At 43.9% G+C, this 18,859-nt stretch overlaps 1 protein-coding gene across 1 annotated transcript in view; it reads left to right on the top strand.

The window, feature by feature from the left end:
• Positions 1–18,859, top strand: part of SHFL (shiftless antiviral inhibitor of ribosomal frameshifting) — a 70,581-nt gene that overhangs the window by 28,317 nt on the left and 23,405 nt on the right. Inside the window, exons 4-5 of the mRNA XM_082255484.1 lie at positions 13,694–13,735; positions 17,067–17,093. Of these exons, the coding sequence (XP_082111610.1) occupies positions 13,694–13,735; positions 17,067–17,093 (69 nt within the window). The remainder of the gene's footprint in view (positions 1–13,693; positions 13,736–17,066; positions 17,094–18,859) is intronic.

Below are 18,859 nucleotides of genomic sequence, written 5' to 3'. Positions count from 1 at the left end.
AGGACCACAGCAAGGTCCATAGCCCTGCACTGGCTGGGAGGATTATAAAGAACAGTCTATCGCCAGATCACAGGGGAGCGGAGGATCACTTAAGTAGAGCTGTTTCTCCTCTCCCCAAGACTCTACAAGGTATTAACCCTTGCAGTGCAGGTGCAGCCCACTACAAGGTTTAATTTCAGAATCCAAATACTTTATTAATCCCCAAAGGAAATAATTGCATTTTAGTTGGGCTTTAAAGTGGTTTTGAACTTCAGATATTAGATATGAACAAAGCATATCACTCTATAATGTGTACTTGTCTCATTTAAGAGCACTAAGTGTAATTTCTGTCTGTTGCTTCTTTCCTCTGCTATCAGCATGAGTCATTCCTGACAAGTTTTCCTGAGACCAAGAGTAAAATGGTAACGGGAGGGAGCTCCAGCAGATTGCCAGCTTTAGCTCTGTTCCTGAAAACTGTGTGAAGGTGGGGGGGGGGGGGGGTTTCTCTTCCCTCCAATTAGTTCTCAAGGCTCTCTTCACTGAGCTCGGCAGAGTGTATTTTCAGCTCTTCTCCCCATTTTTTCAGAACTCTCACACAAGCTTTATAATTCAACACTTAGAATGGATGTAGAGGAGACTGCAGATAAACAAATACAATGTTTGTAGGAGGATTTGTTTAATCTGTGTATATCACCTGAGGCCAGTCACCTCACTGGGTATATGGAAGGGTTTACAACCACTTTACCTACCTCCTGCCTGCCGTATAGACAAATGACGGCGGGCGGGATGCTGTCTCTCATATGACGTCGCCCAGAGCTGATGATGCGACTTTTTACCTATGTGATCGGCTGTCTCCAATCACAGCTGATTACATGTAAACAAGTAAATGCCAGTTATCGGCTCTCCTCGCCTCACACTGATAGCATATGAAGCGAGGAGAGCCAATCAGCGCCATCTCCTCACAGGGAGACCTGTACAGATAACCAGGGCACTGATTATCAATGCAGTTCCAACAGTGCCCAGCAGTGATGCCAGTCTTTGCCTATCAGTCATGCCAATCTGTGCCCATCAGTGATGCCAGTCAGTGCTGCCTTTCAGTGCCCAGCAGTGCCTGCTCATCAGTGCCAGCGATCAGTGTTGCCCATCAGTGCCACCTATCAGTGCCCATCAGTGCTGCATATCAATGCCCATCAGTGCAGCCTATCAGTGCCACCTATCAGTGTTGCATATGAGTGCCCATCAGTGCTGCATATTAATGCCTCCTCATCAGTGCAGCCTATCAGTGCCCATCAGTGCAGTCTCATCAGTGCAGATCAGTGAAGGAGAAAAATTACTTATTTACAACATTTTCTGACAAAAAAAGTTTATTTTTTTCACATTTTTCAGTCTATTTTTTGTTTTTTTAGGAAAAAGAAAAAACCCGGAGTTGATTAAATGCAACCAAAATAAATCTCTATTTATGTTTAAAAAAATCACCAGCCCTTGGGGTGTCAGGCTTTGAGTGGCTTTCTTCTATTTGAGCTGTCATTTACTGCAAACATGTATTTCAAAGCTCCGTGTCTTCACTCACGTTTCCTAAAATGCCAGCACAGGAAGTGAGGGAGAACTTTGACCTTACATGAGATTATTGCATCTGTTAAACAGCGCTCAACATGGGTCAAGGTCATACTGTAGCACTGGCCAGGGGCCCAGACTTGTTGAGACCGATAATCATTAATAATGTTCCTGGATTCAAAATAAAAAAATAAGATGATTTGGACCATATAAAAATTGAATAAAGAGAAAAACTCTGTCTATGAAATTCGTGCACAGTCCCCTCAAAAATGTAAGAACTGGGTAAATATAACCAGGTATGGTGGGAAAATATAAAGGGGGGGATGGAGGGGGAGAAGGGAAGGGGAAGGGGGAGGGAAAAAGGATCCTGGATATGGGGATTTGCCTAAACATAAACAGCAAAATGGGTTAAAGGGAATTGTTCCATATTTTTTCAAAGTACAAAAATGTTTTTATAAAAAGAACAAAGTCATAAAGGTATAACAATACATGCATGGAATGCGTCACATGACCTCAAAATTGACCATATGATCTAGCTGTGGATCTACGCGTTTCGCTCACAATCGTTGAGCTTCTTCAGGATCCAATTATACATGCATACAGAAAAAAAACCTTTATAATGAAACAGCATCCTTAGCATAAAATCATTTGACCAGTGTCATAGATAAGTGATGGGGTCTTGAAATTTATACTTAGATCGGCAAACCAAATATTATTTCAAGATAACCATATGTTAGGGGCCAAGCCAAGAATGTAATATAAAGAAGAAGAGATGAAAGGGGGTTAGACCAAAATAGGAACCTTCAATCCAATGTATATCAAACAGACTTATCCAAAAAATAGGAATATCAAGCTGTGGAGGCCGCAATAATACCATATAGTGACCTGGCAGATATCCCAATGGAGCATATCACACCGCAAATGATTTGGACCACTGCAAAAAGCAAGGTCCATAAAGACATGGATGAGCATGTTTGGAGTGGAGCAACTTGACTGGCCTGCACAGAGTCCTGACCTCACCCTGATAGAACACCTTTGGGATGAATTAGAGCAGAGACTTTGAGCCGGGCCTTCTCTCCAACATCAGTGCCTGACCACACAAATGTGAAGAATGGGCAAACATTCCCATAAACACACTCCTAAACCTTGTAGACAGCCTTCCCAGAAGAGTTGAAGCTGTTATAGCTGCAAATGGTGGGCCAACTCAATATTGAACCCCACAGACTAAGAGTGGGGCGCCATTAACCACTTCAGCTCCGGAAGGATTTACCCCTTCCTCACCAGAGCACTTTTTGCAATTTGGCACTGCGCTGCTTTAACTGGTATTTGCACGGTCATGCAATGCTGTACCCAAACTAAATTTGCGTCCTTATTTTCCTGCAAATAGAACTTTCTTTTGGTGGTATTTGATCACCACTGGGTTTTTTATATTTTCAATTTTAAACAAAAAATGCCTGAAAATTAAAAAAAAAAAATATATATTTTCTACTTTTTGTTATAAAAAAAAATCCAATAAACTAAATTTTGTCATACATTTAGGCCAAAATGTATAAAGCCATGTGTCTGGGGTAAAAAAAAAAAACATTCAAAAAGAGTATATTTATTGGTTTGCGCAAAAGTTATATCTTCTACAAACTATGGTACATTTACTTGAATTTAGGCAGCTTTTAGTTTATGACTGCCTATCTCATTTCTTGAGGTGCTAAAATGTAAAAAAAAAAAAAAATAATAATAATAATTTGACACAAATTATATATTTCTCACACATGGCATGGGTATATGTGGAATTACACCTCAAAATACATTCTGCTGCTTCTCGTGAGTATGGGTATACCACATGTGTGAGACTTTTTGGGAGCCTAGCCATATACAGGGCCCCGAAAACCAATCACCGCCTTCAAAATTTCAAAGGGCGTAAATTGCTCATTTCACTTCCTCACTACCTATCACAGTTTTGGAGGCCATGAAATGTCAAGATAGCAAAAAACCTCCCAAATGACACCATTTTGGAAAGTAGACACCCCAAGCTATTTGCTGAGAGGCATGTTGAGTCCATGGAATTTTTATATTTTGCCACAAGTTTAGTTTTTTTTTTTTTTACACAAAGTTGTCACTTACATGATATATTGTTCACATATGCCATGGGTATATGTGGAATTACACCCCAAAATACATTCTGCTGCTTCTCCTGAGTATGGGGATACCCCTTGTGTGAGATTTTTTGGCAGCCTAGCCATGTACAAGCCCCCCGAAAACTGGAAAATAAATATATCTCTTGTTCATTGACGGACACAGCTCCTAATATTCTTTACCATTGGGTTATATTGCGCCCTACAGGAGTAGGACACTAGGCAGAAAAAAATGTCTGGCTATACCTTTGGGCAGTCCCAGGGGGTATATTCCCTCTCTCTGCTATAGGTACTCAGTTTTTTTCTGCCTAGTCAGGAGTAAGGACCTAGTTCCTTGCTGGGATCTCTGGTCCTAGCAAAATTTTTTCTTTTAGATAGATTTTTTTCTTCTCCTGGTTTTTCCCGTGAGATCTACAATAAACTGCCGGACTGGGCGACGGGCTTGATGATCTAGATCCAGTGGTCACCCGAGTTGGGCCAGCGAGAGCGTGCAGACCTCAGCTCCGCGCTAGGTAGGCCGCGACATAGCCCCACCGGATAGGGGCTGGCCTGCGAGTTAAATGCCTCACGAGGTCGCATATGACCGGGTCTCGACCCGAGTTGCAGCGTTCCTTCTGCCCAACAGCCCCCCCATTTCGATGGTGATGGGCTGGCAAAAAAGCGCCCCCCTTCCTTCCCCTGCCTCATCTGTCCCCTTAGATCCTGAATCTAATTTGGCCGCCGCAGACATGGGTCACCCTGCATGGGTCTGTGACCATGAAACCTCAGATAGTGAGGGGGATTCCTCCACTTCTGCAACCGCGCATGAAAAGGCTCTGGGGGACGCACTGATTATATCTGTGCGTGAGACCTTTAAAGATGGAGGATACAGCTGCGACGGAGGTGCAGGTCCCCTTTGGCACTCACAAGCCATCCAGAGCAGCAAAGGTGTAACCTTTCCCCTCCTATTTTGACAGAATTGTCAGTACAGAGTGGGGACGAACAAAGCATCCGTGTGGGGTCCCTAAGCACTTTGCAAGGCAATACCCCTATAAGGAGTCCCTTCTTAAAAAGTGGACTGTTTCACCGGGGGTGGACCCTCCAGTTTCCAGTTTAAACAAGGTAACCATGATTCGGGTCAAAGAGTCCCTGGCCTTTAAGGACCTGGCTGACAGCAAGGGGGAGGCTGTGGCCCGCAATATGTACACCCTGGCTGGTTTGGCACTGCGGTCAATATTCACCATTGCCCTGATGTCACAGACTGACCGAGTAGGCTAAGCTTTTATGCCGTGACCTGGAGGGAGAACAGCTTCTCCCCTGCCTTTGCTTAGCTGGCGGGCCAGCTGGTCCAGGGGCTACAGTTTATCTGTGATGCCTCTTTGGATGCGGCTCCCCTAGTGGCTCGGCTCTCTATTTCGACAGTGGTCCTTCGGCTCAAATGCTGGTCTGCGGACCAGACTTCAAAAAGGCCATGACTGATCTTCCTGTTTAAGGAGATCGCCTGTTTGGTGCTACCCTGGATGACATCAATAAGGGTCTTACAGGGGGGAAGAGTACCCTTCTTCCACAGGCTACTATGGGCAAGGACCTTCATTGTAGATGTGCGCCCTCCTTCTCGGCTCATAAGAACTTTTTTTTGTCCCTCGGGGTCGACTGACAAGGGATCGAAGCCCTTCAGGGCCTCCTCTGGAAGATTCAAGTGAACTTGGTCTGGCAAGTCAAGAGCGGGTTTCTCCAGACCCGAGGACAAGGCTTCTTCAGCTTGAAGGTGCGCCCTCACCCGTATCTGGGGTGGGGGGACGTCTCTACTGGTTCCCCTACCCGTGGACTCCCCTGGAACAAGAACAGGTGGGTCCACTAAGTTATACGGTCCGGCTACAAGATTGAGTTTCCTTCCAACGTGCGACTGTACACGGTCAGCTTACAGGCTCTCTTTGGGGTGGTGCAAGACCTTTTACTTCAAGGGTTGATTGTCCCGGTTCCGACTTTGGAACATTTTCAGGGGTTTTACTCAAACCTGTTTACAGTCCCCAGAAAGGAAGGCAAGGTGCGCCCAATCCTGGACCTCAAGGAGCTGAACTGCTTGTGCAGGTTTGGACCCTGGATGACATTATTAAGGGTCTCACAGGGGGGAAGAGTACCTTTTGCCCACAGGCTAGTAAGGGCAAGGACGTGGGCCATCCTTCTCAGCTTATAAGAAGTTTTTTTGTAACTCAGGGGTGACTGACAAGGAATCAAAGCCTTACAGGGCCTCCTCTGGTGGATCCAAGTGAACTTGGTCTGGCAATTCGAGAGAGGGCTTCTCCAGACCTGCGGACAAGGCTCCTTCAGCATGAAGGTGCGCCCTCACCCGTATCAGTTGTGGGGGGGACTTCTTCGCTGGTTCCCGGACGACCTCCTTCTGTGAGCGGAGTCTCCTACTGCTCTGGTGGAAAACCTGGAGATCACCATATGAACTCTGAGGGAGTTTGGCTGGATTCTGAATTTTCAGAAGTCTGCTGTCAGGGTTACCTGATCCGAGGCCGAGGTGCTGAGAGGGCTCCCCTTGCGGCTCATTGCGGCACACCCCTGGAGATGGTACAGAGAGTGTGGCACCCCAAGTGGCACGGGTAACCAGCTGCAGGCAGGTAGGTAGAACCAGAAGCAATGCAAGGGTGAACTGGAACAGGCTGTAACCACAGCAGGGTAGGAGTCTTCAAGGGCTCTGGAGCAGACGGGCTACCTTGTGCCAAGGAATAGTCTCTGGTAGCGGAGACAGGAACTGGCCGAGGTCTGGGACTGGAGCAGACAGCGCGAACCGTGGTACAAGCTGAGGTCATGCACAGGAGACAACCAGAATAGCCGAGGTCTTGAAGCAAGCCGGGGTCATACACGGTAGGTAACAGAAGCACGGTCAGTAGAAGAAGCCAAGGGTCAAACCAGGAGCAGGAGATCAAACGGAATCAGGAACAAGCCAAGGTCACAACAGGAAGTCCAAACAGGAAACAGGAAGCACAGGAAGCTGAGAGATAATCCAGCAATGAGTCTGATCCTATGGCCACCTTTTATAGGCCAGCAGAGGGCAGTGTCAATTGAGGCAGGAGCGATTATTGCTATTACTGGCAGCGACCATTGCTATTACTGGCAATGTTGCCAGTTCTCCTACAGCCATTTCCCTGACATCTGCTCTGGTTCCATCCACAAAGCTGGACAATCTGGGTCTGACTCTAGACTCAGCCTTAGCCAGAGTGCTCCTTCCTGTGGACAAACTCCGGAAACTGCAGGCTACAATTCGTCTCCTGCTGTCCAGCAGATGGTCATACCTCCAGGCTTGCATGCGAGTGCTGGGCCTGATGGTGTCTACCTTTGTGGCGGTTCTGTTTGCACAGTTCCATAAAAGGTCCCTGCAAAGGGAGATTCTGGGCAAATGGGACAAGAATCCAAAGTCTCTGGACAATCAGACCCGGCCGACCTGGGGAACGAATATAGAGTCCCTGATGTGGTGGCTTCGTTCTTTCGGCTGGGCAAATCCTTCCTCCACTTGTATTGGACAGTGGTCACAACGGATGCCAGCCTGTCCGGTTGGGGTGGCGTCCTCGGCAAATATTCTGCTCAGGGAATCTGGACACTGGAAGTGTCCAGACTACTGATCTGAGTGATCAGACTGTGCCTGGAACATCTTGCCTGGATCGTCTTCAGGGATGTCCAGATTGTTTTTCATCAGACAATGCCATGGCTGTGGCTTATGTCAGTCACCAGGGGGGCACAAGAAGTGTCCTGGTGGCTCTGGAGGTAGCCGGCTTTCTAAGGAGAGCAGAACGGTTCGTTCCAGCCCTATCAGGAGCCCTGGAAAACTGTCAGGCGGATTACCTCAGTCAGCAGGTGTTGGATCAAGGGGAGTGGTCCCTTCATCCGGAGGTGTTTCATCAGTTGTGTCTCCAGTGGGGCATCCCCGAGTTGGATCTGTTGGCTTCTTGGCTCAACAGAAAGGTGCAGAGAAAGGGAAGGTGTCATTATATATAAAAAGGTACCTACATCCTATTGATTCGGAAGTGGAGACAGTTGAGGCATATATGGACTTTAATGGTACTGTACAAAGGCTTGACAAGACAAAATCTTTTAAAAAATTACAAATGTTGTTCAAAAGACATAAAAATGTATCAATATCTAAAACAGAGACACAGATACCTGTGCCATTTACTATTGCTCTATGACTGTGGTTCTCAACTCCTGTCCTCAGGACCCACTAACAAGCCAGGTTTGCAAAATAACTAAATTACATCACAGGTGATCTCATTTGCTGCTCAGTGATTGCATCTCCCCAAGGTAATACTTAAAATCTGTCCTGTTAGTGGGTCCCGAGGGCCGGAGTTGAGAACCAATGCTCTATAAAAACAAATCACAGATGGGATGACCTCAGAAGTGTCATGACTGTCAATTGTAGCAGATACCATCTGGATTATGTGCTCTGTACTCAACATGTTTCACAGGAGAATAACCGCTTCTTCAGGAGCTTTAGTACATCATCAAGTAGAGCAGGAATCAATATACAATACTGAAAAACAGTGATCAAAAATGAGTTTCATATTTAGAAAAGCTATAAACAACATTACATATATAGATATAGCATGTGAAGTTGTTCCATATGCTCTCTTACCCCAGGTGAAGTCACACCCAAGAGCCCAGGGCAGATAGTCTCACCCGGCGAATGCGGGAGTCCTCACCCTCAAAAGAGGGAAACCAAAAAACAACACCATTTTATATATATATATATATATATATATATATATATATATATATATATATATATTAAAACAATCAGATGAATGTAACCTAATGAACGCATCGTTATGGTATATGCTGTACAACTCAACCAGTTCTTCAGTAGTTAACAGAAAGGGCAAAGGGTACTCTGAGAGCTGGTATAACGCAAACGATTTATCTCGTGAACCATTCTTAGGCTCTATGCTAATCTTCCCATGATCTAGGATAAACAAACAGGGAGAAATACCATATGACAGTCTTATAAAATGACCTCCAGTCTGTGAAAACATGTCAAGACTGGTGGATCTTCTCTCACCTGTCTTGATGATTTGCTGCAGATGCTTTTCCCTATATGCTTAACTGACACAGGCTTTCTTATACACAATTGTAGGAAAGTCCCGTGACGCTGCACATATTAAACCCTGGTGTATTAGATCCATCCTTTAATGTTTTCTTATTTTACATCTACCAAAAAGGTGGGCCAAATTTCTTTAATTTTCAACACTGGAAATCCCTTTGATATAATGGATTGATCCTGACATGACAGTGTGTGTTTTGCACAGGCTGGAGGTCATTTTATAAGACTGTCATATGGTATGTCTCCCTGTTTGTTTATTCTAGATCATGGAAAGATTAGCAGAGAGCCTAAGAATGGTACTGTACAGGAGATAAATAGTTTGCCTTTATATCTTTTTTAACTAATCTACAAGGAGCATAATACCAGCTCTCAAAGAGTACCCTTTGCCCTTTCTGTTAACTATTGGAGAACCGGTTGAGTTGTACAGCATATACCATTACGGTGTGTTCATTAGGTTACATTCATCTGATTGTGTGTGTATATATATATATAAAATGGTGTTTTTTTTTAGCAAAATACTATAAATATGTACTCTATTAACAGATAAGGAACCATGTGTTTGTTTCCCTCTTTTGAGGGTGGAGACTCCCGCATTCGCCGGGTTAGACTATATGCCCTGGGCTCTTGGGTGTGACTTCACCTGGGGTAAGAGAGCATATGGAATGACTTAACTTGCTATATCAATATACCCTGTTTCCCCGAAAATAAGCCCTACCCTGAAAATAAGACCTAGCGTTAATTGTGGGGATGGCTGCAGTATAAGCCCTACCCCGAAAATAAGCCCTAGTTAAAGTTGTTGTAAAAACATGTAACCTGTTTTGTAAAAAGATTATATAATGGGCAGTGTGTCTCCTTTTGTAACTTTATTGTGGAAAATACTTTATTTACAGTGCCGCTGGGTGCTCACATGACCCGAGGTAGATCTTCTCCTCTCCTCCCGGGTGACGTCAGCAGCCACTCACTCTCCAGTGCTCAAAGCAGGAAAGAAGAGCTCCGGGGGGTCAATTGAGCACCCAACGATGCTGTAAATAAGTTATTTTCCACTGTAAAGTTACAAAAAGAGACACTGCACATTCTATAATCTTTTTACAAAACGGATTAGATAATTTTATAACTCCTTTAATCAAGGTTTATTTTTGGGATTACAGAATGTCCTAATGCTGACTCCTGAGCTGACAGGGGGAGAGAACACAGGGGACACTTTTAAAGAACATATTTGTTTTATTCTAGGTTTTTTAGAACAAGGAGAGGGGTAAATGATATAGTACAAGCACTGTGCTATCATGCCTTAAAGAATCAGGATTTTTTTTGTTAGGGTTAAAACCACTTTAAGATCATCATGACTGTTTTTGAATAAATGCAAATTATTGTACATACCGTAAATACATAGGATATCCCCTAAAAATAAGCCCATGTGTGTGTTTTTGTAGCCAAAATTAATATAAGACCTGGTCTTATTTTTGGGCAAACACGGTATGTAATGTTTATAGCTTTTCTAAATATGGAACTCATTTTTTAAACTGTTTTTCAGTATTGTATATTGATTCCTTCTCCACTTGATAATGTACTAAAGCTCCTGAAGAAGCAGTTATTCTCCCATGAAACATGTTGAGCACAGAGCACACATAATCCAGATGGTATCTGCTACAATTGACAGTCAGGACACTTCTGAGGTGATCCCATCTGTGATTTGTTCTCATAGAGCAATGGTAAATGACACAGGTATCTGTGTCTGTGTTTTAGATATTGATACATTTTTATGTCTTTTGAATAAAATTTGTAATTTTTTTAAATAGTTTTGTCTTGTCAAGCTATTGTAAGGTACCATTAAAGTCCATATATGCCTCAAATTTCTCCACTCCAGAAAGGGTGACAGGTTTGTGGCTCCGGAGGGCACCACAGATGCGCTGGTGGCCCCGTGGGGTCGGTATCATCTGATTTACGCTTTCCCTCCTCTCAAACTTCTCTAAAGACTTCTACGCAGGATCGAGGCAGTAGAGATTCCGGTCATCTTAGTGGCCCCGGACTGGCATCACCGGACTTGGTACGCTGATCTGGTGAGGCTGGTCGCCAATGTTCCTTGGAAGCTTACTCTCAGGGAGGTTCTGCTGTCCCAAGGACCAATCTTCCATCCTGCTTTACAGTCGTAAGTCGGTTTTTCCAACGCTGTTAAAAGCTAGGAAACCTACTTCTAGGAAGATCTACCGTCATACGTGGAAAACGTGCATTGCGTGGGGTTCATCCTCACTTTTGTTCAGTGGCTCGGATCTTGACCTTCTTTCAACGGGGGGGTTGAGCAGAAACTAGCCTCGAGTCATATTAAGGGTCAGGGGTCGGCCTTGGCGGTCTTATTTCAACAGCCCTTGGCCACATACTTCCTGGTGTGTACTTTTCTTCAGGGAGTTAGGCACTTGACACCTCCAGTGTAGTCTCTGTTGCCGCCTTGGAACCTCGATTTGGTGCTCTCAGTCCTCCAGAAGCCTCTTTTTGAGAATCTTTCCGGAGATTCCCCTGCTTACGCTGTCCCAGAAGGGAGCCTTTTTGGTGGCTTCACCTCTGTGTGCAGGGTGTCGGAATTTGTGGAGTTATCCTGTCGTTCACCTTACTGGTGGTTCACAGTGATTAGGTGGTTCTTTGCCCATGTCCATAGTTCCTTCCTCAGGTTGTTTTGGATTTTCATTTGAATGAAGACATTGTGTTGCCTTCCCTGTATCCCAGGCCATCATATAGAAGGAAATTGCTTTGCATGCCTTGGATGTGTACCTGGCAGCTACAGAGTATTTTAGCATGTCAGACGCACTATTTGTGCTCACAGATGGGCCTCAGAAAGGGTTGTTCGTTTCCTCTGTGACCATTTCCACATGGATCAGACAGACGGTGGCTCAGGTCTATTCCATCCAGGGTCAGGTTCCTCCTTTCCCTGTCAGGGAGCATTCTACTCGGGCGCTCAGTGCCTCCTGGGCTTTCCGTCATCAGGCGTTTCTGACGCAGGTTTGCAAGGCGGCCTCCTGGTTGTCGGTGCACACTTTCACAAAGTTTAACAAAGTTCTATAGAGTGAATGTTGGCATCTGCGGATGCTTCCTTTGGCCGCAAGTTTTTTGCAGGCTGCTGTGTAGAGGATCTGGTCCTCTTTGAGGGTGTATTGTTTTTTTTAGGTTAGGTTTAGGTAAACTCCTGTTTACCTGGTTGGCTATAGTTAGACTTGGGAATTTCTTTTTAGCTGTTCCCACCCCTCATGTTTAACACTGATTTGGGACATCCCAGTGGTTAAGAAGATCAGAAGCTGTGTCCGCTAATGAACGAAAAAGAAAATGGGATTTTTTGACTTACCATAAAATCCATTTCTCTGATGTTTATTAACGGACACAGCACCCACCCCTCTGGGGAGTTGTAATTCTTCTGACACTGCTTGTAACAAAACTGAGTACCTATAGCAGAGAGAGGGAGAATACCCCCTTGGATTGCCCATAGGTGTAGCCAGACTTTTTTTCTGCCTAGTTTCCTACTCCTGTAGGGGGCAGTATAGCCCAACGGTTAAGAAGATCAGGAGCTGTGTCTGTCAATGAACATCATAGAAATAGATTTTACGGTAAGTCAAAAATCCCATTTTTTGCTTGCACATGATTGGATGATGAGAGTCAGCAGAGCTTCTGCTCATTTACTAAGCTCTGGAGCAACTGCACTTTGTAAAGTGCACAGTCTATTTGCAATTAGTAAATCAATCCCATAGAGTTTGCAGCAATGTGCAGTTTACAGCATTCATTTTTTCCACACATCAAGGCTTTTAAAGAATTACCTATTGAGATTGTTTAGGTATCGTAGTTTAGCAGCATTCCACAGGTGCATGCAGTTTTGAAGCATGACATGATTGGTATCTATTTACTCGGCAAAACATCAGATTTTATATTTTACCAAACAAAGGGGTACTACAGTATATACACAATCCTATACCCAAAGTTAAACCAGAGGAAGCAACCCCCCCCCCCCCTTTAAATGTATTAAACTGTATTTTTTTCAAAAATACCATGTGACATAAAAATACACAACACCCACCATTTTATTCTCTAGGGCAGGCATGTCCAACCTGCGGCCCGGGGGCCGCATGCGGCCCAGAACCGCAGACAATGCGGCCCACTGCCCCCTGACAATTTTTTTTTTTGCTGGGGAGGAAGGAAGTTGAGTCGGGGGCACAGCCACAGCAGCTTCCAACTAACTGTAGGCAGAGGCTGCCTCAGAGGGGATCATCCACTAGTTGTGTTAAATTAGTGCTGGTGGGGGGGCGCAGCAACGCGGGAAGGGCGCGGCGGCGTTTTATTACTTATATACCTTAACTAAAGTATATATTTTATATGCGGCCCAAGAAAATTTCTTTACACTCAATGTGGCCCAAAGAAGCCAAAAGGTTGGACACCCATGCTCTAGGGCATCTGCTTACAAAATATATAATGTTTGGGGGTCCTAAGTAGCATTATAGCAAAAAAAAAATCTGATTTTTACATGTAGGAGAGGAGTGTCAGAATTGGCCCAGACTGGAAGCAATTAAATAGTGTTTTCAGTTTGTGGTGCTCAGATACTGTTTAGTTCCCGGTTTAAGCCCTCATCTCTGTTTGTAACCTCTACCGTGACCCTCTAGAGACGGTGACATGTTACTTTCAAGAATGGCAAGAATGTCTCTAATATGCTGGCTGCTTTGTTGCTGCTAATCTCCTGCAGCCTCTTTAGCCACTTCCTGTACTCACTCCAGCTGCACATCATCGCATCAGACCAGCATTGTGATGGTGACAACAGCAGACCACGCCTTTGCAATGTTTGTCCACACAGCCACTAATAGTCTCCTCCAGGGGTGCATTACCTTGGAAATGTTTTGGCACGGGGAACAGTTTCCATATAAAGCATATTTATTTTGTTGGCTGTCTCTCTTAATATTAAAACAACATGTCTGTTTTCCAGAATGTAATCAATAAACTGAAGAAGGACAAAGACACGCCAAAGGTAATTGTGCAATTGGGTAGTATTCGAGAAATGGATTGTTTTTGTGGGTTAACCACTTCCCTGGCCTGACATGCAAGGATCGTGTTCAGCTGAGTGTGGGATTTTTCTAATATTGTACCATAGGAAAGAACTACTTTAAGAGAACCTGTCATGAGAGATATACATAGTATGTCATTGTTGACCTCCTTCTGAAAATGCTAGCTGCTTAGCTGTCATGCTGATCATCCGATTTAACCAGTTGACCTCCGAAAGGTTTACCCCACTTCATTACCAGGTCATTTTTTGCGATACGGCACTGCGTTACTTCAACTAACAATTGCACGGTCTTGCGACGTTGTACCAAAATAAAATTTATTTCCTTTTTTTCCCCTGCAAATAGAGCTTACATTTGGTGGTATTTAATCACCTCTGCCTTTTTTATTTTTTGCACTATAAACAAAAAAAGACCCACAATTTTGAAAAAAAAAAAAAAAGATATATTTTTTTTTTCTTCTATAAAAAAATAGACAATAAAAAAAAAAAAACTTAAAAAATTTCAAAATTCTTCATCAATTTAGCCCAATATATATTCTGCTACATATTTTTGGTAAAAAATCACAGTAATCGTATATTAATGGTTTGCGCAAAAGTTATAGCATCTACAAACTATGGGACATTTTTTTTACTAGTAATGGCGGCAATCAGCGACTTATAGCAGGACTGCGGTGGACACTCTGACACTAACTGAAACTTTTTGGGGACCAGTGACACTAATACGTTGATCAGTGTTAATAATTTGCTTGTCACTGTATTAATGACACTGACTGGGAAGGGGTTAACATCAGGGGTGATAAAAGGGTTAACTGTGTGCCTAGCCAGTGTTTTTGTGTACTGTGGGTGAGGTGCTTTTACTAGGTAGAGACATGAATCCATGCTTTGCAGAGACACAGGATCCATGCCTTCCCTACTGACAGAACAGCGATCTGCCTTGTTTACATAGGCAGATCGCCGTTCTGCCTGTGTACAGAACGGTTGACGGGTGCCAGCGGACATTGAGTCCACGGTACCTGACGATCAGTTCCCACTGTCTATAATCACAGTGGGAGCTGGATCACGTTTATAGTATAGTTGATCCAGCGCAGAAGTGCCATCCTGTAGCAGTAAAACTGCTATGGGGCAGACCTTAAGCAGTTAAAGGGTACCTGTGAGGATAAAAAGTACTAACTCCAGCTAAGTGATAGTAAGTCAGCACTATAAGGCACCACACATTGTTTTGGATGGCTTGAGTTAGAACCCCTGTTATGTTTTTATTGCTGTATCACCAGGACACAAAAGGGAATAAGCAAATCTCATTAACAAAGACACATACAGCAAAAGAAGGCATTTAAATATTTTCTTTTACTTACTTATTTTACTTATACGGCCTCATTCTCACAGGCATACGGAATAGTACGCATATACGAAGAGCAGTCTTTATTCGCCCGAAATGCACAGGTGTTCCTTTTGGGTGTGCTGTCAGCCCATTGAAATGAATGACAGGCCTCCATGCACATCCCAGAGTGCACATTCCTACAGGGATCACAACGCAGACAAATTGCATTCTGATTCATGAATTGGACCCGCACAGATGTTCGGGTCCATACCAGTCTGTGCAGCCTGCTGCCTGTCATTTATGGCAACAGGCTGCCTGCTTGCCCCTGCGTGGAGCACTTGTGCATTTCATGCAGCTGATTGGTACATCAGTGTGAATGAGGCCTAAAATATGCACTTTTTTATGTACAGTAGAGGCTTACTTTGAATTGTCCATCTTTCTGGTGTGTACTACAATGTAGGGATAGACTGATTATCGGCAAAGCCGATATATCGGGGGCCGATATGCACTTTCCCAGATATATCGGTATCGGCCCCGGAACTGGCCGATATTCCTGATATTTTTGTGACGTTCTTTTGCCTTGGACAGCCTTGTCTGGAGTCGGGACTAATCTCGCAGGAGTGTATCACAGCCATACACCCACCCACAGCAGCCCGGTGCCAGCCAGCCACCCACATCCAGCCAGCCAGCCAGCCACAGGCACTGTACCAGCGAGCCACCCACAGGCCCTGTACCTGCCAGCCACAGGCACTGTACCAGCCAGCCAGCCACCCACAGGCCCTGTACCAGCCAGCCACCCACAGCCCCTGTGCCAGCCAGCCACCCACCACAGGGTGCCAGACAGACAGCCACCCACAGGCCCTGTACCAGCCAGCCACAGGCACTGTACCAGCCAGCCGCCCACAGGCCCTGTACCAGCCAGCCACCCACAACAGGGTGCCAGCCAGCCACCCACCCAACACAGGGTGCCAGCAAGCCAGCCATTAAGCATTAAACAAAAATGAACATGTTCAGTACCAGATTTGTGTCAAAAATTGTCTTTATTTTTCAAAACTCTAAATGTACAAAATATTGGCCCATATCGGCCGATACGTTGTAACCAAAATATCGGTATCGGCCCTGAAAAAAACATATCAGTCTAACCCTACAATAATGTGACAGCTTCACTCTATCACTGGCTACAGGTAATGACAGATGACATACAGTATTTCTCACATGGCAGAAGTCTTAAAGTGGAACTTCACTCTCTATCACAATCGACTATGTTTCATCCTTATGCTGCTAGCATTAGGAAATTGATAGGAAAGCATATCAGATTTACTTGTTTTAAACTTTTTTTGGATGTTTCTTTAGTTACTTCCTGGTTTCATGCCTAGGCAAATTATGTCATACATCCCAGGAGTCTTCAGGAGGGGAGAAGCAGCCTTCACAGCTAAGCACACTCTCCTGTCTGCATGCCTGAGCTAAGGGCAAAAGAATTCCAGGAAGTAAATGCTACATTAATTATCTGCCCTTACTAAAGTTGTCCAAAGCCAGAAATGCTAGGGTGTAATTTTCAAAGTGTTTTTTTTTTTTTCAGAAAAATTATTCCTCGAGACATAGATGGATGGGGGAGTTTGCTTTAAATATTTAAAATGAATTAAATAGGGTTTTTTGGTTTGTGGTGTTCAGATACAGTTTAGTTTCGCTTTAAATACAAGGGCTAAAATATTGTGATAGCGGTTAAGGACACCGAATGCTGGTATTTTCTATTTTGTAATATATCACTATTAAGCCTTTATTGGCTGCATTTTGGCCTTTGTTTGAGCTTCTACTATACAAAAGATTAATATCTCTGGCGGGCCCTACATCCCTACAGCGCCAGAAGACACTCAACACCTGAAAATCTGTCCTTGCTTATCTCTTGTTTGTGCGGCTGGTGTTTGTCCAAAGTCATATAACGGTTTATTAAGAAGATCAATTGTCTCTTTTTTCTGGCAGGACCTGAGTACAGACAAGGACATACAGGTACGGTTTATAAGTTTACAAAAAACAGATATGACTAAAAGGGCATCTCCACCAAATATGATATATAAGTGATACACTCTGAGCCCGGCCTCTTAGGATTGGGTCTTTTCATTCAAAGCAAAGATAAGTTATTAGATAAGTGAAAAAAATAAAAATAAAAATATTTTCTAAAAATAAAATCGAATTGACCCTTTACAGTTTGCATTAAAGGGACAGCATGAATCACTTCTGACAAGTTTTCCTGACACCAAGAGAAAAAAGGTGACAGGGGAGGGAGCTCCAGCACAGCCTGTGATTGACAGCCTCAGCTCTGTTCCTATATGCAAAGGGGGCGTGTCCCTTCCCTCCAATTAGCTCTCAGAGCTCTCCTCACTGGGCTCTACAGAGTGTGACTTCAGCTCCCTGCTCCCTTTTTTTCTGAACTCAGACAAGCTTTAAATATTCTGCACTTTAAACAGATGTAAAGAAGAGAAGACAGCAAGTAAACAGGTACAGCTTATGTAGGAGGATAGTCACTTCACTGGGTATATGTAAGGGTTTACAACCATTTTAAACCTTCATGATCTCACCCATTCCTAGTGATTTGATTAGGTAAAGCACAGCGCTAGCCATAATCTTTTTTTTGTCCTTAGTTTTGGACAGGATTGAGAGTAGTTAAAATATTCATACATTTTTTTTTAATGCTGTTTTTCAGGTAATTCAGATTTTCATTCACTTCCAGTGTAGTCAATGAGACAGGATGTAAGCAAAATCTCCCCAATGGAGACCCAGACAGCTCTAAAAATAGAGGTTCCTTTACCAAAACCCCAAAAAAAGGTTTTGGCTGGAGTTTTTTAATGCTGTTTCAGTCTTGCAAATGAAGTAATTCTTTCTTTAAAGTGATTGTAAAGTGTAATTAAAAAAAAAAAATTGAACAAACATGTTATACTTACCTGCTCTGTGAAATAGTTCTCCTCTTTTTGGGTCCCACTTCGGTGCTCCTGGCCCCTCCCTCCTGTTGAGTGCCCCCACAGCAAGCAGCTTGCTATGGTGGCACCTGAGTCCATTCAGACACTGAGCGATGACCCAGCCCCGCCCCCTCTCTCTCCTGATTGGCTGACTGATATTGTGTGACAGCAGCGGGAGCCAATCGCGTCACGCTGCTGCCTCAGCCAATGAGGAGGGGAGTCCAGGGCAGCTGAGACAACATCGCTGGATAGAGATGGGCTCAGGTAAGTATTAGGGGGACTGCTGCACACAGAAGGTTTTTTCATCTTAATGCATAGAATGCATTAGGATAAAATAAACCTTCTGCCTTAACAATCACTTCAAGGATGAAATGAAAGTTTGCATATTGTTATTTAGTAGAAGGTAAAGTTTAGCTATAAGATGACATATAGGGGTTGATTGCGAAGCTGTGCAATCTGGAAATGCAGTTCCTCCAGAGCTTAGTAAAATGGGGGAAAGCTCTGCTTACTTCAGTCATCCAATCATGTGCAAGAAACATTTTTTTTTTTTTTTTTAAATATTGTGATTGGATATTCTTTGCAAATTAAAGCGTTACCACATTTACAAGTTCTGGAGCAACTGAATTTCAGAGTGCACAGGCCATTTGCCTTTAATAAATCAATGCCATAATGTATGATCCAGTGTGTCAGTAGCAATAGCACAGCGGTTTTTGCTTTTCTGAGTCCCCCCCCCCCCCCTTAACATAGGTGTATTACCTGTTGATCTTGCCAGTAGATCTTTTTTTTTTTTTTCACTTCCTTTACCATTGTAACAACGCT

This window comes from Pelophylax lessonae (assembly GCF_965119305.1).
Source record: "Pelophylax lessonae genome assembly, chromosome: 4".
Lineage (NCBI taxonomy): Eukaryota > Metazoa > Chordata > Amphibia > Anura > Ranidae > Pelophylax > Pelophylax lessonae.
Note: the sequence above shows the minus strand (reverse complement) of the source record. Positions and strands in the feature narration are given on the sequence as shown.